Source organism: Stereum hirsutum (genome assembly GCF_000264905.1).
Source record: "Stereum hirsutum FP-91666 SS1 unplaced genomic scaffold STEHIscaffold_4, whole genome shotgun sequence".
In the NCBI taxonomy this organism is placed as follows: Eukaryota; Fungi; Basidiomycota; class Agaricomycetes; order Russulales; family Stereaceae; genus Stereum; species Stereum hirsutum.
This window is the reverse complement of record NW_006763134.1, coordinates 1,624,062-1,651,017: the sequence shown is the minus strand read 5'-3', so window position 1 is coordinate 1,651,017 and position 26,956 is coordinate 1,624,062. Positions and strand designations below refer to the sequence as shown.

General features: G+C 50.4%; 10 protein-coding genes across 10 annotated transcripts in view; 6 read left to right on the top strand and 4 right to left on the bottom strand.

Annotated features, from left to right (window-relative positions):
• Positions 1-225: 225 nt before the first annotated feature.
• STEHIDRAFT_154810 (uncharacterized protein) lies at positions 226-2,226 on the bottom strand (the record flags this gene model as incomplete). The annotated part of the gene is made up of 7 exons (XM_007301960.1): positions 226-332; positions 398-742; positions 813-1,303; positions 1,390-1,631; positions 1,703-1,838; positions 1,905-2,000; positions 2,114-2,226. The coding sequence occupies 7 exons, from the start codon at positions 2,224-2,226 to the stop codon at positions 226-228; spliced, it is 1,530 nt and encodes a 509-aa protein (XP_007302022.1).
• A 474-nt stretch (positions 2,227-2,700) lies between these two features.
• Positions 2,701-3,841, top strand: STEHIDRAFT_138191 (LmbE-like protein; the record flags this gene model as incomplete). The annotated part of the gene is made up of 3 exons (XM_007301959.1): positions 2,701-3,101; positions 3,151-3,241; positions 3,322-3,841. The coding sequence occupies 3 exons, from the start codon at positions 2,701-2,703 to the stop codon at positions 3,778-3,780; spliced, it is 951 nt and encodes a 316-aa protein (XP_007302021.1). The 3' UTR covers positions 3,781-3,841.
• A 1,157-nt stretch (positions 3,842-4,998) lies between these two features.
• STEHIDRAFT_119869 (subtilisin-like protein) lies at positions 4,999-7,692 on the top strand. The gene is made up of 13 exons (XM_007301958.1): positions 4,999-5,479; positions 5,552-5,873; positions 5,933-6,034; positions 6,100-6,222; positions 6,279-6,322; positions 6,396-6,460; positions 6,529-6,539; positions 6,596-6,697; positions 6,755-6,845; positions 6,906-6,987; positions 7,054-7,139; positions 7,200-7,461; positions 7,546-7,692. Exons 1-13 carry the CDS (start codon positions 5,051-5,053, stop codon positions 7,627-7,629), a joined length of 1,803 nt encoding a protein of 600 aa, XP_007302020.1. The 5' UTR covers positions 4,999-5,050; the 3' UTR covers positions 7,630-7,692.
• Positions 7,693-8,755: 1,063 nt separating this feature from the next.
• STEHIDRAFT_138189 (uncharacterized protein) lies at positions 8,756-10,362 on the top strand (the record flags this gene model as incomplete). Its single annotated transcript, XM_007301957.1, has 8 exons — positions 8,756-8,867; positions 8,932-8,974; positions 9,036-9,258; positions 9,316-9,424; positions 9,486-9,648; positions 9,708-9,825; positions 9,880-9,987; positions 10,042-10,362. The coding sequence occupies exons 1-8, from the start codon at positions 8,783-8,785 to the stop codon at positions 10,360-10,362; spliced, it is 1,170 nt and encodes a 389-aa protein (XP_007302019.1). The 5' UTR covers positions 8,756-8,782.
• Positions 10,363-10,830: 468 nt separating this feature from the next.
• STEHIDRAFT_53574 (NUP-domain-containing protein) lies at positions 10,831-12,170 on the bottom strand (the record flags this gene model as incomplete). Its single annotated transcript, XM_007301508.1, has 2 exons — positions 10,831-11,916; positions 11,979-12,170. The coding sequence occupies 2 exons, from the start codon at positions 12,168-12,170 to the stop codon at positions 10,831-10,833; spliced, it is 1,278 nt and encodes a 425-aa protein (XP_007301570.1).
• Positions 12,171-12,446: 276 nt separating this feature from the next.
• STEHIDRAFT_167018 (purine nucleoside permease) lies at positions 12,447-13,716 on the bottom strand (the record flags this gene model as incomplete). The annotated part of the gene is made up of 2 exons (XM_007301956.1): positions 12,447-13,577; positions 13,645-13,716. 2 exons carry the CDS (start codon positions 13,714-13,716, stop codon positions 12,486-12,488), a joined length of 1,164 nt encoding a protein of 387 aa, XP_007302018.1. The 3' UTR covers positions 12,447-12,485.
• Positions 13,717-14,638: 922 nt separating this feature from the next.
• On the top strand, positions 14,639-17,049 carry STEHIDRAFT_119867 (FMN-linked oxidoreductase). The gene is made up of 4 exons (XM_007301955.1): positions 14,639-14,718; positions 14,790-15,629; positions 15,708-16,019; positions 16,081-17,049. Exons 1-4 carry the CDS (start codon positions 14,700-14,702, stop codon positions 16,752-16,754), a joined length of 1,845 nt encoding a protein of 614 aa, XP_007302017.1. The 5' UTR covers positions 14,639-14,699; the 3' UTR covers positions 16,755-17,049.
• A 758-nt stretch (positions 17,050-17,807) lies between these two features.
• STEHIDRAFT_167016 (Aldo/keto reductase) lies at positions 17,808-19,283 on the top strand (the record flags this gene model as incomplete). The annotated part of the gene is made up of 6 exons (XM_007301954.1): positions 17,808-17,868; positions 17,940-18,032; positions 18,102-18,386; positions 18,475-18,562; positions 18,661-18,851; positions 18,944-19,283. 6 exons carry the CDS (start codon positions 17,808-17,810, stop codon positions 19,108-19,110), a joined length of 885 nt encoding a protein of 294 aa, XP_007302016.1. The 3' UTR covers positions 19,111-19,283.
• A 484-nt stretch (positions 19,284-19,767) lies between these two features.
• STEHIDRAFT_119865 (uncharacterized protein) lies at positions 19,768-21,324 on the bottom strand. The gene is made up of 9 exons (XM_007301953.1): positions 21,070-21,324; positions 20,930-21,006; positions 20,758-20,854; positions 20,628-20,689; positions 20,506-20,556; positions 20,427-20,442; positions 20,302-20,351; positions 20,121-20,236; positions 19,768-20,061 (listed from the first exon to the last, which is right to left on the bottom strand). The coding sequence occupies exons 1-9, from the start codon at positions 21,226-21,228 to the stop codon at positions 20,012-20,014; spliced, it is 678 nt and encodes a 225-aa protein (XP_007302015.1). The 5' UTR covers positions 21,229-21,324; the 3' UTR covers positions 19,768-20,011.
• A 1,799-nt stretch (positions 21,325-23,123) lies between these two features.
• The window catches only part of STEHIDRAFT_138184 (purine nucleoside permease), a 6,043-nt gene continuing 2,210 nt past the window's right edge, over positions 23,124-26,956 (top strand). Inside the window, exons 1-2 of the mRNA XM_007301952.1 lie at positions 23,124-23,212; positions 23,282-23,663. Of these exons, the coding sequence (XP_007302014.1) occupies positions 23,153-23,212; positions 23,282-23,663 (442 nt within the window). The 5' untranslated portion in view covers positions 23,124-23,152. The remainder of the gene's footprint in view (positions 23,213-23,281; positions 23,664-26,956) is intronic.

Here is a 26,956-nt window from a genome sequence, read left to right as displayed (position 1 = left end):
CTTTGAATTACTGTGACCACAAAGCTTCGCATTATACAGGCCTCGTAAGGCTATGAGTTGTACATCTAAACTACGGTAACTTAATAGCATGATACGACCTCGCCCCACACCTGCACGGTACATAGAAAAGTCCGTCCATCACCCACAAGATCTCAATACAGATAAGAACGGAGAAACTACCAGATATGATGACTAGAACGTATGATGGCAGCCATAAAACTATGGTCATGACCGGGCCTGGAAGACTTCGAAGTAGGTTGTGTACTCTTCGGGTGTCATGAGTTCCTGGTGTTCCTCCGTAACCGCCGAAAATGGCACTGGCTCCCCGTTAACTGGAGCAAGGAGACTCAGTGAGTGACGAGGGATTGGGAGGTACTGATCGTAAGAAGCGACGCACCATATACCAGCGGATCGTCCTCTGCCCCGCCAGCTGCAGGTGTGGGCGCCATACTCTCCTCTCCGGATACCCCGTTAGTGTATGGGTACCCATTACTCACGGCTCCATGCCCATTGATACCGTTGGCACCGTTGAGTAGAGGAACATCCACCCGCGCAACCTTCCGACCGTCCCCACCAACGTCTTCAGAGGATCTTGACCTCTTCTTGAACTCATTCATGTAGTCAAGATAGTCCACGTTGGGCTTCTTGTCCTCTTCAAAGTCATCGATCGGAAAAATTGATGGTGTCTGCGATGCTGATGGAGCAGCCGACGCGGCAAGAGAGGCGTAGTACTGGTCGTAGTCTGGTCGCGGAGACATCGTGGTCAGTGCAGCACATGATAGATGGTATGCGTAAAGAATAAGAAAACGTACAATCCGCTTCTGGATTTGAGTCAAGATCCGGTTTGGCATCCTCCACCTTCAAATTGATGCCGTCTCCCCCATTCATCTGCATCCCCCCGTTTAACCCATTCGTGGTGCCACCGGTACTCCCCACCTTGCCTAGACCCTTCAAACTCTCATCGTATCCATCGGGCCCTAAGATTATAGGGTTACCGTTACTCAACCCCTCTATCCTCTGCCTCTCTTTAATCCCCAGGGCAGTCAGATCACCCGTGATCGTACTCTGCATATGCCAGCTTGGCATCGCGTTCTGTTGCCTCTTTGCCGCAGCTTCCGCGTCCCGCTCTTTCCGAACCGTGTCCTCGTCTTTGTCAGTTGAGAGAACGATACCGACACCGTCGTCTTTCCGTGAGGAGCCTGATGATCCAGCGACTTTGAGGCCGGATCCGGGCTCGTTAGAAGCGTTCTGGGAGGCGTCGGCGGAGGTGAAGTTTTTGTGGATGAATTGGATGACGTCGAACCTAGCAGCCAATCCCGATACAAAATGACGAGTGAGGATTTTAGTGGATGGCGGGCTTCGTGGAGCAGTGAAGAAATGGCGACTCACGCAGGCAACACCATAGGTTCGGTCTTCCGCAAGCCCTCAACAATATATCGCATCTGCCAATTGAACCTTTGCATTCGGTCCTGACTTCCTCTGACACTCTCCGCATTCTCGTTGTCGATGAGTTCACCGGAGCAGATCTCGCAGACAAAGGCGCCGAGTGCGAAGTCCATGAGTTTGTCAACCTCGAGCGTGGAGTACGATTTGCCGCATTGCGGGCATACGTAACCTTTGTTGTCTAGTTCCTATATCGATGAAAGCGAGACAAGGCGAGTGAGGAATTGGAGTGAAGATAGTCAGAACTAGCTGAGCTTACATTCCGCAAGCCGTGCTCGATGGTCCGCCGCATGTGAGCCACTCGCCACTTGACGACGTTACAAAAATGCTGGTAATCCAAGTAGAAATATTGCCTGCCAACAGAACGCTGGGCGCCTTCCTTAAGTTCGTTCTGCCTATGACTATGAAGAAAGTTCAGATTCCGCCACTAATCAGACAGGCATAAGCGGAGTGGGACTTACACTTGGATTAGACCGTCGTTCTCCAGCACTGCCATGATTTTGTTGAGCTCCTTGAGCTGCAAGCCCATCCGTCCAGCAAGGTCGTCGTCCTTTAGCCTAATACAACCAGGTCACTATGCTGTTCACACACTTTCACCGTAAAGCTTTCTTCCACACGAGCCTCTCGAACATGTGTCTGCCATCTCAAGAAGGATTGTTGGATTACTCACACCTCATGTCGCGCCAGCTGGTCCATAACGACAATGAACTTGGGCTCGTAGAATGCGCGAGAGACATGTTGAACAAGAAGACGGAGGGTAGCCTTTTCCTCTTCGGTGATCATCAGGTCTCCAAATCAGGTCGAGCGTGTCGAAGCACAATGAAGTCAGAAGCCCAAGATGAATAGCTGGCGCGACCACGACGATAGGAATCCCGAAGATCGCACTCTTGCAATGAAGGATGTCAGACGGGGGGTAATGTGGGGAAGCCGCGAGGGGAAGAATGGGCGCAAGCCTGGCGCTGAAGGCCCTAGCTGCAACTTCTATTGTGGATGTGAGTGTCAAATATCATCAGATAGAGAAGGTGAGTGGTATCCAGTACAGTTTTCAGAAACAATCCGTCCCCGTCGTCGTCTACGATGTCCAAATTGTTTCACCCTCGACCGTAAGTGGTGGTCGTTCGTGGCAAACAAGCGATGGCAAAATTGAATTTCGTATCCGTCATGCTAACTCCCCTTGTCTTACTATCAAAATTACGTAATGTGTGTCCACTACCCCGCCACACTTGCCCTCCAGAGTGGCCACACTTCACTTCCACCATGCCGGCTATACCACCTATAGCGCTCTGTCTTACCCTAATTGCTATATTTCTTCGTCTGCTGGCTTCACCGTTCCATTCAAATAATGTCTTTGTTGAACCGTCACTTCACGATGTCCTTTTACCCAAAGACTCCCATATTTCGTCTGCAGGAATTCTACTCTTAACAGCACACCCGGACGACGAGTGCTTCTTCTTTGGACCTACTCTCACCGCTCTGTTGTCCCAAGAAAATCAGCCCGGAATAAACGACGATCCATTTTCTGTAGCACCACGAGTATACTCGCTTTGCCTATCTGTAGGAGATGCTGATGGCCTTGGGGAGCTGAGGAGAAACGAGTTCGAGAAGAGTTGGGATGTAATGGGTGTTCCAAGAGACAGGAGATGGCTTTTAGATCATGAGTGCGTGTTTGTTTGATTATTTGAACACTGCCCAGCTCAACGGATATAGCGAGCTCAAGGATAACATCACGGCCAAATGGAGCCCAACTTTAATTGCAGACGTCGTACGGCCATATATCGTGGAGAATAAAATATCCACCGTACGTCCCTGCTTGCTACGAAGGACGATTTGTTGACCGGTGCTGCGTACGGCTACTGAATTCCCTTCTCGTTTGCTCAGATCCTCACCTTCGATCGGAAGGGTATCTCATCTCATCCGAACCATTACTCCCTTTTCTACGGCGTCTCCCATCTCCTTTCGTCCTTCCCCGTCAATCCAGAAACACCAAGTAGTCTGACATACCCTCGCCCACGGGCGTACTCCTTGATAACTCTACCCACCGTCACGAAGTACACCTCCGTCAGCGCTCCACTTTTGGCGAAGCTGGACCTGTACTTCTACCGTTTCTTGGAGCGATTTAACCTTCAACCCAAGCCAAGTGGTCCTAGAGGCGCCACGGCCACCGCAACTAAGATGCCCGTCTTTGTCGCGGGTGGGTCGGACTATACGAGGACGGCGAAAGCGATACTGCAGCATGAGAGTCAATTGGTCTGGTTTAGATGGTTGTACATGGCATTTTCGAGGTATATGTGGGTTAATGAGTGGGTCGAGATACCGGCAGGGATCAAAATGAAGTAGCCGCCCCACCCAGTCAAATGGGATTGTGGTCATAGAAGTTTGTGTACCCGATGTACAAAAGTGCCACAATATACCCGCGTACCCCAGTCACTATCTACGGTGCCCTGCGTTTGATATTCGGAGAGCGATGAGTTCTAGGAGTAGGCATGTTTGTACCTTCATTTTCTTAACTAACTCACTGATCTTTCCTCTAGATGACGCGCAACACCATGCCTTAAAGCTCCAGTGGAGTCAATGACGCTACACATAAGGTTATCCTCGGATTGTCTTTCGCGAGCAGTGCCTTTGTGAAAGGTGACGAATATTGGCAAGTGTAAAATTCTGGTCGAACACCAGGTTTAAAGGTTTGTTGTTCGAAAGGACCACGCTTCACAGGACGGGTGAGGAGGCGGTTTCATGTGGCGGCGGTAAGAACACGAGTAGCACTAGCAATAGTCTTGAGCTTGCTGATGCTGATATCTGTGACTCGTCCCCGGTCTACTAAACGGCGGATGTGAGTGCTCCTTACTCGACGCTGGCATGCTCCCCGACCTCCCATTATCCCATGCACCAGGTGCAGTGATAAAAGCAAGGGCGGCCTGAGCAGCTCTGTTCGACCCTGCAGCGGCAGCCAACGCCACCCTCGCCGCTACATTTATCCCTCCCATACCTATCATTCTCCCGCCCACATCGATATCAGTGCAGGGTTAGAGGTGGAAGATTGAGCCCTCCATGCGGTGGTGGTTGATGGTGTGGCGAGGACGGACAGTGGCGTTGGGAAAAGCAATGAATGATCGTTACCAGCGTAGTCATGATGTAACCTATATGGAAAACGCATGAATAACACAAGAGAGCGGTCCTTGCTATGCAACCTGTAGTGTATAAACCTGGTTGCCAATAAGTTATAAATAAATTGGACAATTACTGTAACGATGGATGTGGCACGACCGCCGATTTTCGCACGCCCTAAAGCTTAAGCATGTCATCCACCGTACGGGAAGGTTTCTGTCGGACTCCATCACTCTTGCACGCAGAACATATGCTCGGTACTTGCTCACTTTAGCTTATCTTCATTCAGCTCTGCAGCCGTGTCGAGGAGGAGATCATGATGCAACCGTTTCGGGGTCCCCTTACACTTCGGTGTAACTTCTCACTCGCGTGTCAGCGGAATCCCATCATGACAGCGCCGCACAGCTGGCTTTCATCCACATTTCTTCCATAAAAGCCTTCACAGGACTCTGCGTGGTGCTGTTAACGCCCCACACGATAGCGAGGACCGACGCTCATCACGATGCTTGTCGCTCGCCGTATCACCCCCGTCCTCCTTGCTCTCCTTACTGTCGCGTCTGCTAGTCCTAGCGCCCGATGGACCACGAGCAAAGTCAAAGATAGCATCGAACCTCCTCGTAACTGGATCAACATAGGTGAAGCTCCCGCAAATCATTTCATCAACCTCCGCATCGCGCTTCCGCAGCCGAATTTCTCCGAGCTCGAGAGGCATCTTTATGAGGTCAGCGACCCGACACACGAGAGGTATGGGTCACATTTGTCCAAGGAGACTGTCGAGGAATTGGTGAAACCGAGCGAGGAGAGCATGGATGCTGTGGGTCGTTGGTTAGAGGAGTATAATATCCAGGAAAAGGACTGCAAGAAGTCTGAGAGCAGTGACTGGGTCAGGGTGCGCGTTCCGGTCGCATTGGCCGAAAAGATGTTGAACACGGTAAATTTGCTCCATTTTGCACATTTCATACCCTCCAGAACATATTCTTTTGGAACTCATCTCTTTACACAGAAATATTACACGTGGAAACATGCCGTTGACGGAGAGATCATCGTTCGAACAACGAGCTACGGTCTTCCTGAAGCTATTCATGGCCACGTCTTGGGAGTGCAGCCGACAACTATGTTCGGCCGTTTCAATAAGCATCGCTCCTCCATCAGTATCATCAAAGATGCCCCAGAAGTTTCAGCGAACAACGGCACTATCACATCTGCATCGGGCACCGTGGTTGATGGTAGTTGCAACAGCACCATCACGGTTTCTTGTTTGAAGGAACTGTACAATGTCACTGGCAACGCTAGCACTACCAATGGAAACATGATCGGTCTTGCAGGTCAGTACGGTTGCGTGTTTTTAATCAGTAAACTGTGCGCTGAAAAACAGTTCTGCTAGGCTACCTGGAGGATTATGCCAACTTCCAGGACTTGCAAGACTTCTACGCTGAACAAGTTCCCGAGGCTGTGGGATCCAACTTCAGCTACGTCTTGATCAATGGTCAGTGTGTTCGACGATATTGGTGAATCACTTGTTGTGGCACTGACAGCTGACGTCTGTTACAGGCGGTCAACTCAACCAAAGTGAACCTGGTGAAGAATCGGACTTGGACATGCAATTTGGTCTGGGTCTGTCTTACCCAACGAAAGGAGTGTTCTACTCGACCGGTGGATCGCCTCCTTTCACTCGTGCGTCTATACCTTTCCATATTATGTCGCGACTCACTAATTGTGGTCTACTTTAGCTGACGCTATCACGACCACGGACTCCAACGAACCTTATCTTGATGTAAGAGTCTTTGAGGCAGTGGTTCGCGTTGAGATTCTGACGTTGCTTTCTTGAATCCGCGGCCGATGAAAAGTGGTTGGACTATGTCCTGAATGCGAGTTCTGTGCCACAGACGATTTCGACCTCGTATGGTGATGAGTAGGTGTTGACCTGCGTCTTTCCCGTGATGTCACCATCCACTGACCACTATATTCGTCAACGTCCAGCGAACAAACAGGTGAATCAGTTCTCTGCCTTCCTGCTGGCATCACTCAATGTCGAAAACCTATGCAGTTCCCTACGACTACGCCGTCGCTGCATGCAACGGTTTTGCTCAGCTAGGTGCTCGTGGCGTATCCCTACTGTTCAGCTCAGGCGACTCGGGCGTCGGAGATGGTAAACCCCTCGATCGATCTCTCATTGATTAGCCATGTAACTAAGCAGTGATACTAGGTATTCTGGACCCGAAGGAACAGACATGTTTCTCGAATAATGGGACGAACGCGACGATTTTCATCCCTGAGTTCCCTGCCAGCTGCCCGTAGTATGTCGCCTCCCATCTCATAAACATCATATAATGGACATGACGGATCCACATCTTCAGTGTCACGACCGTGGGTGGTACACAGAGTATCCCCGAGGTCGCCGTTTCGCGCTTCTTTTCCGGCGGTGGATTCTCGAACTATGTACGTCCATCAACTCACTCCCGCCGTGGTCTCGAAAGCCTGTTCGATGTTAATGCGATTTCTCAGTTTGCTCGTCCATCCTATCAAGACGATGCTGTGACCACCTATCTCTCATCACTGCCGAATGGGACCTACGCCGGCTTGTACAATGCGTATGCACTCTATCTTATACCTTTCTTCTGCCGTAGTTCTGACTACTTCGCCACGCACAGTTCTGGGCGTGCCTACCCTGATGTCTCCGCTCAAGGCGATCGCCTCCGCATCTTCTTTGACGGAGATGCTACTCCTATCGGCGGGACCTCAGCGAGTTCTCCGGTTTTCGCAGCCGTCGTCGCACTTCTCAATAATGAGCGTATTGATGCTGGTCTTTCGCCGCTTGGTTTCTTGAACCCTATGCTGTATAGTGTTGGATTTAAAGGTTTGACTGATATTACGGAAGGGCATAATACCGGATGTGGGACGACAGGATTCAATGTGAGTCTGAATTTTAATCGTTTGTTTGCTCTGTTTCGACTCCTTGCTGATCGGTATCTTTACGGGACTTGTTTCTTCATGCAGACGAGTGAAGGCTGGGATGCTGTGACTGGATTAGGCACTCCAAATTTCGGCTTGCTGAAGGATATCCTGTTGACGTTGCCCTAGCGGAGGCGCCTAATCTACCACCGTTCCCTTCACGAACGACCGTAATGCATAAATGTTATTTTCTCCTTGGCTAATCGGCGCACCGTGTCCCGCATGCATACACACATGTCTACATGCACTAGAGGCTCAACCGACAAAGCTTGGCAAAGATTTGAAGCCGTACGTGTCACCAGTTTAGGCCTTCATTGCATCGCTTTTCAGTATCCTGATGCACATACTTACAGACATTTGTCATTCTATGATTGCAGTGTAAAGCTGGAATCGACGCCTTACATCTGTTAAGGGTGTCAATTGTGGCCCTTCTGACCATCTGTTATCGTTGTTTCGACCATCGGTTCAGATTTCTCAGGGGAGGACTACTTCCTCCGTCTGCATGATGGGAAAATGTCTGACCCAGAGAACGAACACTTAGCAATAGCTGCATAGCCGCTCTTGATCTTTGTACACAACATCACCCTTCTGCACCGAGCTGCCCATCCCTGTGATCCTCTCTATACCTCGTGAGGTCGTGGCGCATGCTCTAGCCTCGATTATATCGTCGGAGAGTTAATCTCGGAAGCATAGGACAACATTTGTTGTTCCAAATCGCTATTGCGATGATCTCGATAGTCGTTCCGTTCGAGCTAGAGTCTCGCAACCCAAACCTATCCAGAGACCGACCCAATGTAGGGAAGGTCTAACACAGATCATCACTACCTACCTCCCGAGGTGGAAACGGCCACAATCACCTCATTGATACTAGTCGATTCTGAAGGCGATCGTGTGATATGCATGGCCGCTATAACATACGCACGATAGTCGCTGCATGAGGTCTGTTAGTGAGAGTACAAGGTACATATTCGTACTCTATCTCTCGAAGAAAAGGAAGGAGGTTCCTCTCTTCTTTTTCTGTTTCTCCTTGGGCTTTGCATCTTTGAACAGAAACTGTACAGTTATATTTTGTGGCTCCCACGCCGTACTTGGCGGTACAATCGCACCATTCGACTCATAAATACATGTGAACGATCATCTCGGCCACGAATCTTCATCAAAGAAGGCATATCACTGGAGTCGCACTCATCAAAGTCGACTCCACGCCTATAACATCGAGGTGATTCTTCCTCACACTGACCCCTCTCTCTCCCCCTTCTCTCGCAACACTTGGGCATGAACCATGGCAGATGTATCCGTTCTCAACACCATCGGCCATGACTTGGTGCAGTCAATGGTCTGCGTTTCTGTCGAGACGTTCCTCGTCGGTTTGTTCTCAAGCATTCGGATGCTTTGAGAGTTTTTTTGGTTGATAAGGCTCTCTGTATACAGCTGTATATGCCGTGCTTGTCCTCAAAGCGATGTCTCTGCTCTGGTACGTCTGCACTCTGTAATGCGCGTCAAATAGTTCTGACTCCTTTTTTCACCTATTTTAGCCGTAAAGGCCGTTCTAGTATCCCACTCTTTACACTGGCACTGCTTATTCTCATGTTCATCTTCGCGCTGATACTTTGGATCATCGACCTCGTGAATGTTGTTGCGGAGACGCGCATAACTCTCGTGGATCATCCCGAGCTGTCCATGGACATCAAGTATCAAACTGCCACGGAATTCATCTTTCGCAGATCGGCGGTTCAGCTGGCATTGTTCTCTTACATGGTACGGACATCGTGTGCTGATCCTCGAACACGTCAGAGCCTGATCATTGTCTCATAGTCCATCATGAGCGATTCTCTCTTGATTTGGGGTGTCTATGCATTTTGGGTGAAAGGCAGGGAGAGACTTGTCTTACTCATCCCCGCTGCCACTATCTTGGCTTCGATAAGTAAGCTATTCCCAACATAGCGCGGATATCTCAGTAGCTCAAAGATTGTTTTGCTTGCCAGTTTCCTCGATCATGCTGTCGTATTGCGTTGCAAGACTAGGGTCTGAAATAGAGCTCGGAACCTTCCAGAAGCCACACTTCTGCCGGAATATTCAAACGACTTCATACTGTACGGCCGTGGCCACAACGGCGGTAGGAACTCTTCTCATCGTGCTGAAGAACTGGTAAGCCATTCTTCAAGATTTCACGTCACCCTCAAGTTGATGATCAAGCCTTGGGAAAGGCGGTATCGCCGGAGTATCAAGCCAATACTATCCGGTAACGCTCTTCAAAGCTCGACGCAAGCAGAGCGTGTGCTGGGTATACTTGCTGGGACGGGAACGCTATACCTTTTCTTCTTCGTATGTGCAGCCTTTTCCTACTATTCGACTACCCTGCTGATGCACTTCTCGCAGATTGCACAAATGATACTGAGCATAACAGCCGTCAACGAAAGAGTCTTCGCTAGGGCTGACTTGCGATTTGCAGCAGTCATGTTCGACGACATGACTAGCGTTATTGTGGTTCGTCTTTTTATACATCGCATTGTGACCACTGTTGAGCGACGTCTCGATCAGGGAATCTATCCGACAATTATCGTCATCCTAATATACTCCCAGAACACACTTCTGGAACCAACAGCCCAAAGTCAAGTGCCACAATTTGGCAGAGATCACACGGTCACTTTCGAGCGACAAGTGACCGTAGCCGAGTCGACCGATCCTTATTTTCGATGGAAAACGCAAAGACGGTCGAGAAAGAATGTAAACATTGAACTTCCGGAGCTGAATAGTCCTTCTGCCTATTTTCTTCCTAGTAGTCCCGAACGGCCAGAGGTAAATGAGCCGGGAGGCCAGGTGTCCAAGGCGGATTCTACCATCTCAAGTGTTGGAGTATGATTGCGCATGATTTCTACATTCTATTCTATTCAATATTCTTCGTATTACGAGGGCCTTGTGTTCATGTTACTCTGAGAATACACTTGATATACAACTCCAGGAGCAGAAGCTGTATGTAGAAGGATGAAGAATACTAGGGAAATATATGAGTTTCAATATCCTCGGTCACCAACATTATTGAGATTCTGAATCTACCATGTTATGAGAGTTCTGTGCAATAACTTGAACGCCGACCAAGCGTGATACTAGCCTGTGTCTACTCTCAGAACTACGGCCGGAGTGAAAATTGCGGAAGGTGAGAATTAACAACATGAAGTTGCAAAGGGCGCGATACTCTACTCCACGCTTCGAGCAAGTACCACCTATGTATAGAATACAGCCAAAATACCTGTATGTAACGGATTCGCCTCTTTCAGCTCTTACGGATATCTGAAACATCTGACGACTATCCGATGCCTGAATTATCCGTCACAAATTAAGACGATGCCGTCGTCGATCAGCTCTTCTCCCCTTTCTCCCACTGAAGGACCTCTTCTCCGACACGGCCTCACCAGAAACGCTCTGTGGACCAAAATCGGGCTTCTCACCCAAAGATCCGAGGATATCCCCAACATAGTTCTCCGCTTGGACCCCCTTCTCGAATGTTTCTTCCCACTCCTCCACAATACCCTCTACAACCTTCACACCGACCAGGTATAAATTCGTAAGAGCAATATCATAACCCGGTGTCTCTCCAAGAAGGTTATCAGATGCACTCTGTCCTTCAAACTGCCTATCGAAGTCGGAAGCGGAGCGCATGATGATGATGCGAGAGAAATCGACGAGCCCGGAAAGTGCGCCGCGCATGAGTGATTCGAGTGTGGCGTTTTCCTCTTGTTGCGTTGTGCAGTACACGGCGGTACCATTGGTGAACAGCAACGTAGTGTTCTCGAAGGTCTCACCGAGCAGGGAACCAGAGAACCAAACATCGGACGTGGCAGTGTCACAGGCGACAACAGACGGAGTATCCGCTCCCGGTCCATATAAGGAAGTGTTGGCGTAGTTTGCACGAACTGCCTGTGCATCCTCGGAGTCGACTAGCGTGACGTTGCTTGCGAAATCGATTACGCGCTGACGAAGGGCGTCGTTGAGCTCGAAGACCTCCGTGCCGTAGATGTAGCCTGGATATTGATCAGGGGAGTAGGAACCTTGAGGAACGTAGCCGGTCGGCCAGTCGGTCGGGATTTCGCGAGCATCAATCTGGTATTGAAGGGCGACTTGGACGGCGAACCGAGCAAATGTGACGGACCCGATGGTGGTGACCTTTGGGCTGACGCCTGCGACACCGGCAATCAGGAAATAGGTCGTGGCGAGGTTGAAGGTGCGCGAGTAGATAAGCGCGGAGATGGTTGACGCGGCGTTGATTTCAGCTTCGCCTGTTACTAGGTGACATATGGTGCCGTCTGAGGTACAATGGGCATCGGGAAATGATGGGGAGAAACCTGGGACCGTGATGTTTTGGGAGAGAATGTCGAATTCGGGGATATTATACCACACTTCCTCCTCATCAGAGTACTGTTGCAACAGACATATATTCCCATCAACGTTAAGATAGCTTCGAAGATACCGTTACGCACCATGCTGATGATAAACACTTTCGGTGCAATCGTCCCGTTGGTCGCCTCATCTCCTGCACGATCCTGGGTTGTGAGCTTGAGAGCGCCACGTCCGCCATCAGCAGGGTACCGAGCGCGTTCAGCACGAGCAGAACATGATGAAAATAGAGTGCAGAGAGAAAGGAATAGTGGCACAGGTGAAGAAATCAGCATTGCGGTCGCAATGATGAGCAAACCTCGAGGTCGGCTTTATATACAAACCAAACGCCGCCCGAGCCTGCGGTCTACGCGAGATGTGATTGATCTGTTTTTGGAATCCCCAGGGAGGTCTCAACACCCAACGAGCGCTGGAGAATCTAGTGTCAAGCTGACGGTTTCAGATGAAAAAAAAGGTGGATTGGACGGTGAAGTGCGGTGGCCGTTCCATACACCGTTCCACCTCGCCAGCGGCTTGCTCAAGATTTCGTGCAGACGTTGTGCCTAAACGAGCGAAGACAACTCGCAAACAAGACATCCAGGCTGCCCAAATTACACCTCCGACATCAGCCCCTCTTCTACTTGGTCGTCACTTCGGGTCCTCCGCCTCGCCAATCGTCTCATCGGCGCCACAGCCCCATTAAACACGCTGCCAGGTCCGAAATCAGGTTGACCTCCAAGTGAGCCGAATATATCTCCAATATAATTTTGCGGCTCCACACCCTGCTCGAACGTCTCCTCCCACCCGTCAATAATGCCCTGCACAACACTGACCCCGGCCAGATAGAGATTTACGAGCGAAGGTTCGAAAGCGGCTTCGGGCGCGAGGAAGTTGTCGTACGCGGTCTTTCCTCTGGGTGGCCGATCGAAACTGGCAGTCGTCCGCATAAGGATGATACGTGAGAAGTCGATTAGACCAAAGACCGCGCCACGGAGGAATGACTCGAGGGTAGCGTTGTCTTCCTGCTGCTTTGTGCAGTATAGCGCTGTACCGTTCGAGAACAGTGCCGTCGTGTTCTCGAAAGCTTCGCAGAGCAGATCGCCACTCCACAACGAGTCGGAGGTCAAGGTATCGCAAGCCATGATGGAGGGCGGTGCAGCGCCTGGAGCGAAGGATGAATCGTTGGCGTATTGGGCTCGGGCCACTTGAGCCACGGTGGTATCGTTGAGAGTCACGTTCGCGGTGAACCCGATCGCGATCTGACGTAGAGCATCGTTCAATTCGAAAACCTCCGTGCCGTATATGCTCTGAGGATATTGACCCGGTACGGATGAGCCCTGTGGTACGTATCCCGTAGGCCAATCGGCAGGTATCTCGCGACCGTCGATCTCGCTCTGCATAGCGACCTGGATGGCAAAACGAGCAAACGTGACAGATGTAATTGTTGTGACTTTAGGGTTGGCACCAGAGATACCCGCAATGAGGAAGTAGGTCTTCGTGAGGTTGAACGAGGAGGAAAGGGTGAGAGCTGAGATGGTAGACGCGGCGTTGATCTCGGATTCTCCGGTAACGAGCTGGCAGATCAAACCGTCCGATGTGCAGTGCGCCTGAGGAAAAAGAGGAGAGCATCCGGGAACTGTGATATTCTGTGCGAAGACATCGAATTCTGGGACGTTTCGCCATACTTCTCCCTCGCCACTGAACTGTGAACAAGGATCACGAAAATCAGCCACAAGACGTTAAAACCGCCTGGAAGTACTATCGACGAACCATGTTTATGATGAATACTCTCGGTGTCAATCTCGCCGCTCGAACGTCTAGATTGTTCCTGATCCCTCGCATATCTCTCGAACGTGGGTCGACAGTCGTCACAGTGAATTCGCCTCTCGACAGACCGCAGAGTACAAAGAAAGTGAAGAAAAGGTTGATGGTCCACATTCAGAATCGTTTCTGTAGTAGGGATATTATTCAGTCCTCTCCATTTAGTGAAAAAATGCAGATACCCCACGTACGAGTGAGCGTCAATGGGTATGGGGCGATCGTCGTGAGAAGAAAGAGGGGTAGGATCTTGAGTGTGATTTAGCGGTTCAGCAGACAAGCAGGCCCCATTGATCAGTAAGGATGGGTCACGGTCCTAGGATAGCACCTAAAGGGATGCTTGGAGTTGCCCCTGCTTTCATGGGAGTGGAAGACACGGGACCCTTCAGATGGGCGGCACAGTGGAACAGATAGCGGCCATCAAAGTCAGTTCTACTGGCCACAACTCATCCAGAAACAAAAGAGACTTGTACGAAAAGTAATGTTTTTTATGCAAAACGTACTCCAGATCACGGAGCGGACGTTACTTTGGTCGAGGTCGCCCAAGTAGTACGACGCAAGAGATAGCCAACGAGTGCCGACTATAGACAACAAATACTCGTTTCAAGGGCGCAAATACCATTGAATATCATTTGCAGAGTACATGATAGTATACATGACCTTCAATCTTGAGCTTGAGCTCGGAAGACAATGGCTCGGAAGAAAAGTGTTGCTGTTTGGCAATACGAATTGCACCAATTTGAACACACCACAGTGCCACGTGGTTCGGGTGGCGTAGCGTTCATAACCGCAAGCGGGCCACAGTCTACTGCGCGCTCACGATTCTCACCCTGAACATTTCTCTCATCTGCTTCTTCTAAAGGCTCGGTGCTCAACCTTCTATCGAATACCTACACGCTCATTCATAGCCTGCTTGACACATCTCTTGTGCTTGAAAGACAACTCGCTCATTTGTATTAATCTTGTTCGCACTAACGCGAAGCGCTGGGCCCACTCTTGAATTCACTATGTCTGTCGATACTCAAGGTACGAATGGCCCTCTCATATAAGCCATCACTCCTACTAACTGAAATAATGTCCGTGCTCGTAACTAAAAGCCTCATCTACCCCTCTCAATGAAACTCCATCCTCCACCCAAATCCCTACCCGCAAAACCCCCCTCCTCCCCGAACCAAGTCCCTCTCCGATATTCACCCCAGTAGTCCTCCCTTCGGGCCCCACGCTGCCTAACCGTCTCATCAAAGTTGCGATGTACGAGCATCTCACTAACCTCCTTGGTGGTCCACCCAACCTTGCGCACTATCAACTTTACGCTCTTTGGGCACGCGGCGGCTGGGGTATGATCATTACGGGGAACGTCCAAGTCGACAGTAAACACCTGACTCTCGGACGCGATATGATCATTCCTACTCCGCAACCACCAAAAGTCGAAGAGACGGACGGGAAGGGGAAGAAGAAGGAGGTAGTGTATGATACTGACGTCGTGATCGACGAGTACGAGGAGGCGGTAAAGCATTTCCAGAGGTTGGCGGCTACTATGAAAGACGATTTTGCGGGGAAGAAGATGAACGTGGACGCACAACTCGCTACCGACATCAACACGGGCGCTCTCAAAGGTACCACCGTCGAAGAGATGGAGCGAAAGCGGTCGAAGGTAATCATGCAGCTCAACCATTCCGGCCGACAGTCGCCGTTCTTGATTGGTGGGAGGATATCGTTCGGGAAGCCTATTGGAGCGAGTGCGATCGGTGTTGGGAGAGGGAAGGGAGCGAGGAAGCAGGGATGGTTGGCAGGAATTGTGAATAGGATCATGTTCCAGACGCCGAAGGAGATGACAATGATGGATGTGGAAATGGTGGTGGAACAGTTTGTCAGAGGGGCAAAGGTGGCGATAGAGACTGGGTTCGATGGCGTCCAGTTGCATGCTTCACACGGATGTGAGTGGTTGTTCCGGCTGTATTGTTTTCTTGGAAGATCCCCGTCGCTGACCTTGCTACGCTACTTGCCCGTCATAGACTTGCTTGCTCAGTTCATGTCGCCGAAGAGCAACACCCGAACAGACGACTATTCTGCCATGCCAGGAAACTCTCTCCGTCTCCTCCACCGTATCGTTACTTCCATAAGGGCAATCGCCCCACCCCACTTTATTCTTGGAGTCAAGATCAGTTCCGCAGACTATGTTGAAGCTGGCTCTGGTCTCGCATCTGACGAAAAGGACGATATTTTGAGCATGGAGGAGGAGCGAGCTGTAGGGCATGTGAAGGAGATTGTCCGTTGGAAGATGGTTGACTTCATTGAGATTAGTGGCGGTGACTACGAGGCACCAGGTATATACTTATTGTTTATTTGCACGCCCAGTAGTTGACTGGTCATGCCATTGTTGTATAGACTTTATGCTTACATCCTGCCAAGCCTTCTTCTCCCGCTTTTCCCGCCTCGCACGCTCAGCAGTCCAATTCCTTCCTACCCCCCGCCCCCTCATTGTCATCACAGGAGGTCTCCGATCCCTCGAAGCCCTCAACGACGTCCTAGACTCCCAATATGCCGACCTTGCCGGTATAGGCCGCGGTTCCGTCCTCACTCCTGACCTGCCCAATCGCCTCTCCGAACACCTCACCTTCAACCGTCTCATCGCCTCGTCACCCTCCCTCGTCGATAAAGAACTTTCCTCTATCTTCCCTGTCCAACCTGTCTTCACCCCCTCCACACCTCCCAATGCGAACCCCATCCTTCTCTTCATCACAAAACTGCTCACCTATCTCGGTATTCTGCCATTCCCGCAGTTGATCGGTGCAGGAATGGGCATGGCTTGGTACACGGTTCAGATGTCGAGACTGACGAGGCAGAAGGGCATTGATTATAAGCTGGGCGCGTGGGGTGCTGTGGCGGAAATGTGGGGGCTTAGTGTTGGGCTTGAAGATGGGTGGATGTTGGGGCTGGGTGTTGGCTTGTTGATTGGGGTAGTGGGCGTTGTACTTTTGGATTGGTATTTCTGGGGACCCAGGAAGGTGGCGTACTTGGCGGCCAAGGCGGCGGCGAATGCGACGCTAGGATATCGATGAACGGTGCGGGATGCGTTTTGTTTTTTGGCGGAGCATGGACAGTGACTATTTGAGTGAGCGTATGCTCTATCTGGCTACAGCTGACTCCATTGGTATAGTGCTATTCGGCGCGGACAATTCTGAGGACTATAGATTATTTTCTTCCCATATTTTTGATGCACATGCATAGAGACCAACTTCATATATACGAGTTCGTGCAGGATTACTTACCTTCAACTAGACTCAAACACGTACGCTTCGTAACCGGTGCTACATACACGCCTGCTTGCCACCCTCGCCACACTTATCCTCGGAAGGCACGGCGGGAATGACGTCAGTTGTTTGCGTTCGACTTTTCGAGCGCCGGGTCAACCGATGTTACGTCCCGGCTAGCATTGTGAGCTCAAATAATCCCAGTCTTTATTGCTGTCACGTCGGCAATCTGGACGTTATAAGGACAGGGACACCTCTTGCAATTTTCAGAGATTTACACTGTATCTTTCAAGTGGTAATTCCTGCGCCCCGAGGAGCATACCGGCAGCACCTATTGTGAGCGAAATCCCACTTGACGTCCCGCAGATAGGATTACTGACCTTCACGTTGTAGATCCCGTATATACACTCTTGGATCCTTGATGCCAATCAAGGCCGTCTCTTTCTGCTCAAAGAATAGAATCCCTTATCGTCATTAGGTTGTCCGAGGCCAAACAGACCGAACGCAGTCTGTATTGGAACAACTGCTTTCCCACTGAAGTTTCTGGACTCCCGAGGAACGTCCGAATGACCCAGAAACTCCACCACCTCGCGCCGTGCGAGCACGCTGTCTTTCGCCGGACTTGATTTTAATTGGATGAGACGGATTCTGGGACCTTTTTGCAGCCGTGTTTGGGCCGCGGCGCCATGTCAAGCAAGCGATCGATGGGCAGTCTCCTCATCCGGAGCGGACGGATGTGCGGGACGTGCTTTCCGTCCCACAGTATATATTCCCCGGACTCTCCTCTATCGCCTCTGACCCCTCTTGTTTTCTCTCGAATTTCTCTCTTTCTTCAACACTAGCCACAGAACTCATCGCAAAATGCCCGCCTCCACTGTTACCAAGCTTAACACTGGTGCTGAGATGCCCACTCTCGGTCTCGGTGAGCACAATATAGTCTCGTCCTAATGCGATATAAGATCTGATCCTTTCATCGTGTGTCTGATCATGTAGGTACCTGGAAGTCCCAGCCCGGTGCTGTCGAGCACGCCGTAGAGACTGCTCTTAAGGCCGGATACAAGCATATCGATACCGCTGCAGCATACGGTTTGCCCCTTTACTCACCCACCCCTATTTTCCCTGGCTGACCGAATTATCTTATTTTCTGAATGACAGGCAACGAAGCTGAGGTCGGCCACGGTATCAAAGCCTCTGGTGTTCCCCGCTCCTCCTTCTTCCTGACCACCAAGCTCAACAACAATGACCATACTCGTGCCTATGCCGCACTTGAGGAGTCTCTCGCCAAGCTTGAGACGGACTACCTCGACCTCTGGTTGATGCACTGGCCCGCTCCGATGACCAAGGACTTGTCCGGTGCTGACAGGACCATCAACTGGATTGATACATGGAAGGAGATGGAGAAGATCTACAAGGCGCACCCGGAGAAGGTCAAGGCTATTGGTGCGTTCTGGTGTTTATTTATACTATCTCGACCATGGATCATGATGTACCGATATAATTGACGCGTGTTCGTTGGTATGTGACGTAGGTGTCTCCAATGTGTCGCCTGCTTTCCTTGAGCTCCTCCTCAAAGAGGCTACTGTCATCCCCGCCGTGAACCAGATCGAGCGCCACCCGTGAGTTCCAAAGCCTCTTCAGACCGATTCCCCCATCTTTTCCACTTTATTTGACCGCTCTTACGTGACTGACTAACAAATCCGACCATTCAATGCAGATCTTGCCTCCAAACCGACGTGCTTGAGGCCTGCAAAAAGAACGGCATCGTCGTCACCGCCTACTCCCCCCTCGGCTCCGACAACTCCCCTCTGCACGAGAACGCGGTCATCAAGAAGATCGCGGACAAATACTCCGTTACTCCCGCAAACGTCCTCATCTCGTTCCAGGCTAACACCCCCAACGTTAACGGTGCGTCTCTCTTCTTCCTTCCCGTTCCCTTCCGTCCATCGAACGGCTTTTGCGTGGAAAATGAATCTAATGGTTTGATCGGGTTCACTTAGTCCTCGCGAAGTCGGTCACCCCCGCCCGTATCGAGGCCAACCTGAAAGTCATCGACCTTACCGAGGAGGAGATGAAGGAGCTCGAAGCCATTGACAAGGCGCACCACTTCCGTGTCTGCGCACCTGACTGGACTGGCTGGGGATCCCTTGGTTTCGTCGACTGCTGAGCATGATATGTTTCATTCGGGATCATTTGCTTCGATTGCTAGTGAGCGCAAGACAAAAGATGAAGTTCACGTGGATGTATGAATCATTTATCAGTATGTGAAGAATAGTTGAATAGGTATACATGTATGTATGTGCATATGTAGACCCGATAAACGTATGCTTTGACTCGAGACATCTGGACGTTGAGATCATGTGAGTGGATGGTTTTAGGAATTCCGTCGATTGTCGCACAGAGTCGGTACCGGTGTGGCGAGTTCGGGGGTCACACAACGTCTTCTGGCCGATGAGACCTTGCGAAACCCCTTGGAGACCCCCGGTTATGAGAGTGGGAGGTGTTGTCCATGGACAGCCGCGAAATGAATCCTCCTCCTTCAGGGAGCCAACCAATTGTGGCACGCTCATGGGCGAAAAGGCAGGGAACTTCAAAGAGAAGAAGTGGGAAGGCGGCCGCTCCAAGCAGCCTGTCCGGGAGTCGAACCACTTCTTCTTTGACGAGTGATTCCAGTGAATTATAGAGCATTTTGAAGGGGTTGTTTCGTTTCATCCTTTCCGCAAGTGGGACACTGCCCTTGAGGGCACATTTCTGTGCAGGAGCGAGGTGGAGGATGCGATCTGAACTGCAATAAGTCAGGCGGCCAGGTGTGAGAACACCAGAGGACATTTACAGTCTCAACTTCACCCAAACATATCATCGATGTTTGTCCTTCAACTTCGTAAAAATCGTCAAAGGTCGTTAGGTCATGAATGGGGATACAGGTACGACGTGAGGTTTCGTTAATAGATCAATAAATCAATGCATCCAAAGTCCCAGTGGAGAACATCATCCAAGAGTTGCTGTATCCCGGAAAAGCGAGTGAGCGAAGGAGTGTGTGTGTGCCAGTCCTGAAGAGGGAAACGAGCTCAAACGATGGTCACCGTCAAGAGCGTGACGATTCCATCTATTGCGATATCTAGTTTGCGTTTCTTAAAAATCAATCCAACGGACGCAAATCATGGACTTAAAACACACCGTGGTTAATGCTAGTGCTACCAGGAGCAATCAATCCTGTGATATTCTGAGCAACGGTGGAATATGTGACACCATCGAAAGAGGTGGTTCCGGAAGCTGCTGTAACGAAGAGGTCCCTATGGAGATAGTCGAAGTGAGTCGCATAGGCAGAAAATCTGTAGATAGACGGAAGATGGCTTACCTCCCGATGTCATAGCCGTCGGGTATAATGGTATGACTCTCCGTGACAGGCTTTACAGACAATATTGAATAACAATGAGCCAAGGCGCCTACGTAGATGAGGGTAGCAAGAAGGCAAGGACGAACCTCCTCTTTCGACACACTGCCATCGCGTTAAATCTTGTGAGCATTCTGCTCAGCTAATCTAGAAGAAATTTATACGTGCGCAAGGAAAAGAGCACCGGTATTGGCCTCGGTACCATTCTGACGGAACATCCTGAAATGTCCATGGATTTCATCCATAAGCTCTACATTTCTTGACGCGATGATTAGCCTAGAGGTACTGACCTCAAGTGATTTCCTCCGATGAGCGTCTCGAGACATGTCCCGACCTCGGAGTCGCCATAATCCTGACGTGTAGTCAATATAGTAATCCCTTTGTACGAACAGAATATTTTGCTTGGTGTTAAACAATTACCTCACGCAGCTCGACGGTTTGATTCACCGCGCCGTTGCCATCGCCAAGGTTTGCGCTCTGAGGATCACCGAGGTGAAATCCCAAGCATTCTGTCGACCTAAGAGAGTGTCAATTCCAGAGGAACAACCACATCGTTCAGAGAAACCGTGGCAGGGAAAGAATATGTACGTACATCCCCGCAGCTCGAGCAAAGTTCGTGAACCCGTCGTCCGTGAGAACGTCCGGTGAGCTCGCGCCAGAGATTATGACCTGGGCGCCCAGCCACACAGTCAATTCATCGATGGAGAGTAGACGACTGGAGAGTAGACATACGTTCAACGGTTCCCCCACTCCACTACCCGCATCGTCCAGAAGAGAGCCACCGTTCGATGTGGGAACCAAGAAGGAGATCGGTGAGGCAGTAGGAGCCGCAAATGCCATGAGAACCTGAACAGCAAGAGCGATCAACATCCAGAATGCAGATCGGGCCATTGCACTAAGTTAAGGGATGCAAGTCGATGCCGAATGAACGAAATGGAAAGGAACTTCCTGGAGGACAAGCGAACGGACGGAAGGTGAGGCGGGGAGGGTGCGGGACAGGACACACTCTTAAACGATGAGATCATGCGAGCTTTTATTAGTCGACGAGTTGCCTAGCTCAAAGCGTGCGCGTGAGGCAAACGTGGGTCATGCTACCATGGGATACGATGAGAATATAGAAGAAGACAAGCGGATGAGAAGACCTCGCTTCGATTCCGGTATGACCCCGCAGTAACAACCACAACACGCCATAAACAGAGGTTCGAGAGGTGGAAGGGCATGTGCTTGTTTCCCCGAAGCATCTATACAGGTGCTACAAGCGCAGTGCATCATCTTGTTTGAAGAACGTGGCTTGACAGTATTTATCCAAATACCGTCAGACACTCGAATCGGCCGTACCGGAATAGAGAGCTGCTTGTACGTCCTGTCGGTGAAGGGCGGGTCAGTGCTGTGTATCAGCGAGCTTTACCCCGAAGTCATCAGCAAATATCACAGCCAGCTTTGGCAAGTTTGCTCGGGTTCGCGCGGTTGAAAGCGGTCCCCAGATGGTCGATGATTGTAGTCCTTGTCTCGGCGACTCGGACTAGGAAGGCCAAGTCGATGAAATTAATCAAGGATGATTGAGACGAGCAGGAGCAGGAGCACTACGAGTTTGCAACCTGACTCACATCTTTCTGTCGTAAAGTTATGGAGGGAATTGTGGCAGAGTGTGAAGAGACCTTTGAGCTGGGGGTGAAGTCAAAGAACTACATTGGGGAAGAGCTTCCAGAACTCTTCGAAGTCGGTCACCCGTACTTTGCTACGGATAGGGATATTGGTCCTTAAGGGCCCACTTTGTATCCTGAATAAACCTTCCTTCCTTCCTTCCTTCCTTCCCGTGCGCTCCTTCCGATGTTGTCGTTGACATTATGATCCATTTCGCCCCGGAAGTGTGAGGCTACTTAGGCGTGCAAGACGACGACGATCATGAAGGAGCTTGACTGGGTGCAGGTTCGAATCTGGGGCCGGGCAAAACTACGGGCCACAGTAAACTTAAAGTTACCACGCCACCCAAGATCACAACCGGGAATATAAGGGACGCTCCCCCCTCATTTCTTTCCTTCAACTTCCCTCCTGAGCAACGCCCGTCTTGTCTTCGCTCGACTTCTCACTGTTGAATCTCATTCAACAGCTTCTGTGGACTATCTGACTCTGAACCTCCTGCTGTACATCTGCCCCTGGCAATGGACTCATCCCTCTAGATCTTTTGCACGTCTGTATTCCCGATTAGCAACCTGGACTCCATATCTCATCAGTGAAGTTGTTCGCACAACCCGCGAAGGCGATACGCCGTGCCCTTTCATTAGCGCTTCAGCTCCGATATAGCTCGTCCTTTACCTAGCTTAGCCACGCAACACCTTTGATACGTGAGCATGAAGCGTTTCTCTGTTATCGCAGACTGGTGGCTCGCCCTGAACCAAACAAAAATGATCAAGGTTCTACCTCGTTGCGTCCTCGTTGTCCTTTGATCCATTTATGCACTAATATTTGCCCTGCCCTGGCCTTATCAATAGAGTGATCACCTTGTATGTTATGGACGGAACTTTTCTTGGAATGCAATGCTGGTCCGAACGATGTCGTCATAGACACTGCGACAACATTTATACATTCGGCCCAAAGCTCTCAATACTACTCACCGTCGGTCGGTTTTCATCGTCTTCGTCCACAGGTAAGCGGCAACCTCACTGCTATCACAGCTGCTATATAATATTTTATGTTTCTGCCACGACACAAGACCATGCGGCTTCCCTCACCTTCACTCCTACTCCTTGCGTTCCACGCTCTCTTTCTATGCCCCGCCAATGCCGAACCCTTGTTCTCCAAGAGGAGTGAAGGAATGATCAGTCTGTCTACGAGGGCAGCGACGATTAAACCGATGGTCTTCATCATCAGTATGGTTCGTACTCACTAGTATCTCAAGTTTTCGCCACGATTATGACAGCGATAATGTTTACATGACATGTAGTTTAAATCCGAGGAAGGAGTGTGGCACAGCATCCCGGAGTTCGACCTCCTTGCTCAAAACATCACTGTCCCCGGATTTTCTCCTATATTCCCAGAAGCTCACTGCACTCTCGACGGCTCGATCTGCCAGCTTGTCACCGGCGAGGCAGAGATCAATGCCGCATCCACCATATCCGCTCTCGTTCATTCTTCATCCTTCGACCTTACGACCACCTACTTTCTCATCGCCGGAATCGCAGGCATCAACCCCAAGGTTTCTACCATCGGATCCGTTACCTTCGCGCGCTATGCCGTCCAGGTTGCTCTGCAATACGAGTTCGATGCTCGCGAGATACCTTCCGGTTGGTCGACAGGTTACTTCCCACAAGGTGCCTACGCCCCCGATGAGTACCCCGGTTCGATTTATGGCACAGAGGTCTTCGAGGTCAATGATGCCCTTCGCCAGCTCGCCATCGTGTTTGCCAGGAACGCCACCCTGGTGGATTCCAACGCTGCCGGAATATCTCGTTCAAACTACGCGAATACCTCTATCTTCGCTGCTGCAATAGAACCTCCCTCCGTCGTCGCATGCGACACCGCCACCTCCGACGTTTATTTCTCCGGAACTTTGCTCGGGGAGGCTTTCGAGAATACGACATTCCTGTTCACGAACGGCTCCGGGATCTACTGTAGTAGTCAGCAAGAGGACAATGCCACACTCGAACCACTCTTGCGCGCCACACTTTCCGGCCTCGTCGATTTCTCCCGTATCATCATTATGCGCACGGCGTCCGACTGGGATCGCCCGTATGATGGCCAGAGCCCATATGATAATTTACTCGGCGACGAGCCAGGGTTTGACATTGCCGTACAGAACCTCTACGTCGCTGGTATCAAGGTGATCAGGGGAATCATGGATGGATGGTCCGAGACGTTTGAGCAGGGTGTGGTAGCACAGAACTATATTGGGGATATCTTCGGGTCGCTGGGTGGTGAGCCAGACTTTGGACCCGGGAGTGTGTTCGGTGATTCGGCCCCAATTACGAAGAGGCGGTTGGGCCGAAGGATGAAGAAGTCTGTAGGGGGGCGTGTAAAGGTGATATAGGTGTAGTGGGACAGTACCTAGTTCTCTTTAAACCTCGATCTATGGGCACTATCGCTTATTCCTTTCCATGAACCCCCAATGAACCCCTCTTTTTGACTAGTCTCCCTCTCTTTACCCTAATATATGTTTTGCTCATATCTACTCCCACCTGTATATTATTACCCTGACGCCTTTCCCATGAACATGCTATGTACTCCGCTTCGCAGGCTTTATGCCCCTTGATCCGAGTCTGGGGCGGGATCAGGATTAAAACTGTGGGCCACAGTAAAGTTACCACGCCACTCAGGCTTACAACCGGGTAACGAGGGGTAACGCTCCGTTAGTAGTCCCTCATTTCTTGTCTTCAACTTTCCTCCTGCTGCTGAGCAAAGCCCCCTTTGTCTTCGCTCGACTTCCCACCGTTGAACCTCGCTCAACAGCCTTCTGTGGAATCTGAATCTGGACTATCTGACTCTGTACTCTGCTACATATCTGCGCTTGACAATGGGCTACATAATCCTTGTCTGTCTTTCCCAAGTCGTTCCTGATTAGCAACCTGGATTCCACATCTCATCATTGAAGTTGACCGTACAACCCACGAAGGCAATGCACTGCCGTTGCATCAGCTCCGACATAGCTCTTCCTTTGCCTAGCTTGGCCACTCAGCCCTTTCGATACATGAGCATGAAGTGTTTCTCTGTCATCGCAGACTGGTGACTCGCCATAAACCTATCTCAACGTTCTACCTCGTTGCGCCCTCGTTGTCCTTGGATCCATTTATGCCTTAATATCTGCCTTGCCTGGCTTGACACCTTGTATGTTATGGACGGAAATGTTCTTGGAATACTCTGCTGGTCCGAACAACTTTTCTTGGAATGCACTGCTGGTTCGAGCGATGTCGTCATAGACACTGCGACAATATTTATACGCACGACCCAAAGTTTTTAATGCTCCTCACCGTCGGTCGATTTCCATCGTCTTTGTCCACAGGTAAGTGGCAGCCTCATTGCTATTACAACTGCTATATAATATCTTGTGTTCTGTCAAGACACAAGATCATGCGGCTTCCCTCACTACTCCTTGCGTTTCACGCTCTCCTCCTGTGAAGGTCTTCATCATCAGCATGGTTCGTCACTGTGGAAGACGGATAGGGTGAAATTCAGCCAAATTTAAGGTGAATTTCATGTTTCACCCAATTTTCGGTGACCGCCGCTAGGCCTGCGGATGGCTTCGTTGAAATTCACCCAAACTTTGCAGGGGAGCAACAAGCCGCTTAAAATTCAAACTAAATTCATATGCAAATACGGTAGAGCAAGATCTGTTGTGTGGCTGACTCGTCAACGTCGAAACCGTGCAGGGTGCGGTGAATCGAGACGAAGTACTGCGAAGGACGGTGGCCACAGAGTAGAGCAGAGTGGCGTAGCCTGTGGGGCAGATGACGTCATAGTCGCGTCTTGCCTCAACGAGTCGACTCGCAGATCTCTTTGCTCTCTCTCTACCACCACCACCACCACCACCACCACCACCACTTCTGGGTCTTCGTCAACATCGGACGCGACTTACTTTGCTTTCAGCTGGAATCTAGCTAGATCTCTGGCTGCCGCTCACGCTTCATGAGTCTATAGCTTGCTTTGCCGGTCTTTGCTTGATCTCAGCTGTCGAGTGTTGACATCCGCTTGCCTGCTGTCAAGGAACGCGATCTGAACCACTCTTCAGTAACGTTGGGCAATTTTCTGTGGGAGATTTTTGGAGACGCGCATCTGACGGCTACCAGAAAGGTGCAGTTGTCCTTTCACTCCATTCTTTGTTTGCCGTTGGGAGCGCGAAGTGCTTCACAATCATTATATATGACCCAAAAATCACTTTCAACTTCACAAACTGTCGAGGTGCCCTGCTCGCCAATCCCATTCCTTCCTTGGTGATCGTGCTTATGATGTCTGCTCCGTTGGTTGTATACTGACTTGACTTCGTGCACTCACAGATTCTTGACAGTTGTCAACTCTCCATAGCCTTTCCACCACTCCCTCTCTCTTCCTCGGACCTCTCAATGGTTGGTTCAACTTTAACGGAGATGGGTGAAGTTGCTGAGATAGGGCACAGATAAGGTGTTTCAGTAGTATGTAGGAGTATGTTATGTTTAATGTATTTATGTACATTACCTACATAATCACTAGTAAATCATTTTTTCTCGTGTTCCCGGCTCTCTCGGGATTCGAAACAGCGTCACAATATATTAGTAGGGCCTAAGCTGGGAAGCGTGAACTAGCTATCGGACCTCCCAGAGTCAACCGAAGATATGTGGATTTTCACCCGAACTTCGACTGAAATCTTCGGGTGAAAACGAAAACGAACTGGGTGAATTTCACCCAAAAAATTCACCCAAATTTGAGGTGAAGCCGATATCCGTCACCATAGGATTGGGTGAAAATCCCATGCGTATTCGGGTGAAAAATCAAGGTGAAATTCACCCAAGGCGTACCCCCCAGTGCGTACTCACTAGCATTTCAAGCTCTCGCCACGACTATGACGGCGATGATGCCATACAGTTTAGCTCCGAGGAAAAAGTGTGGTTCAACATTCCGGAGTTCGACATCCTTGCTCAAAACATCACTG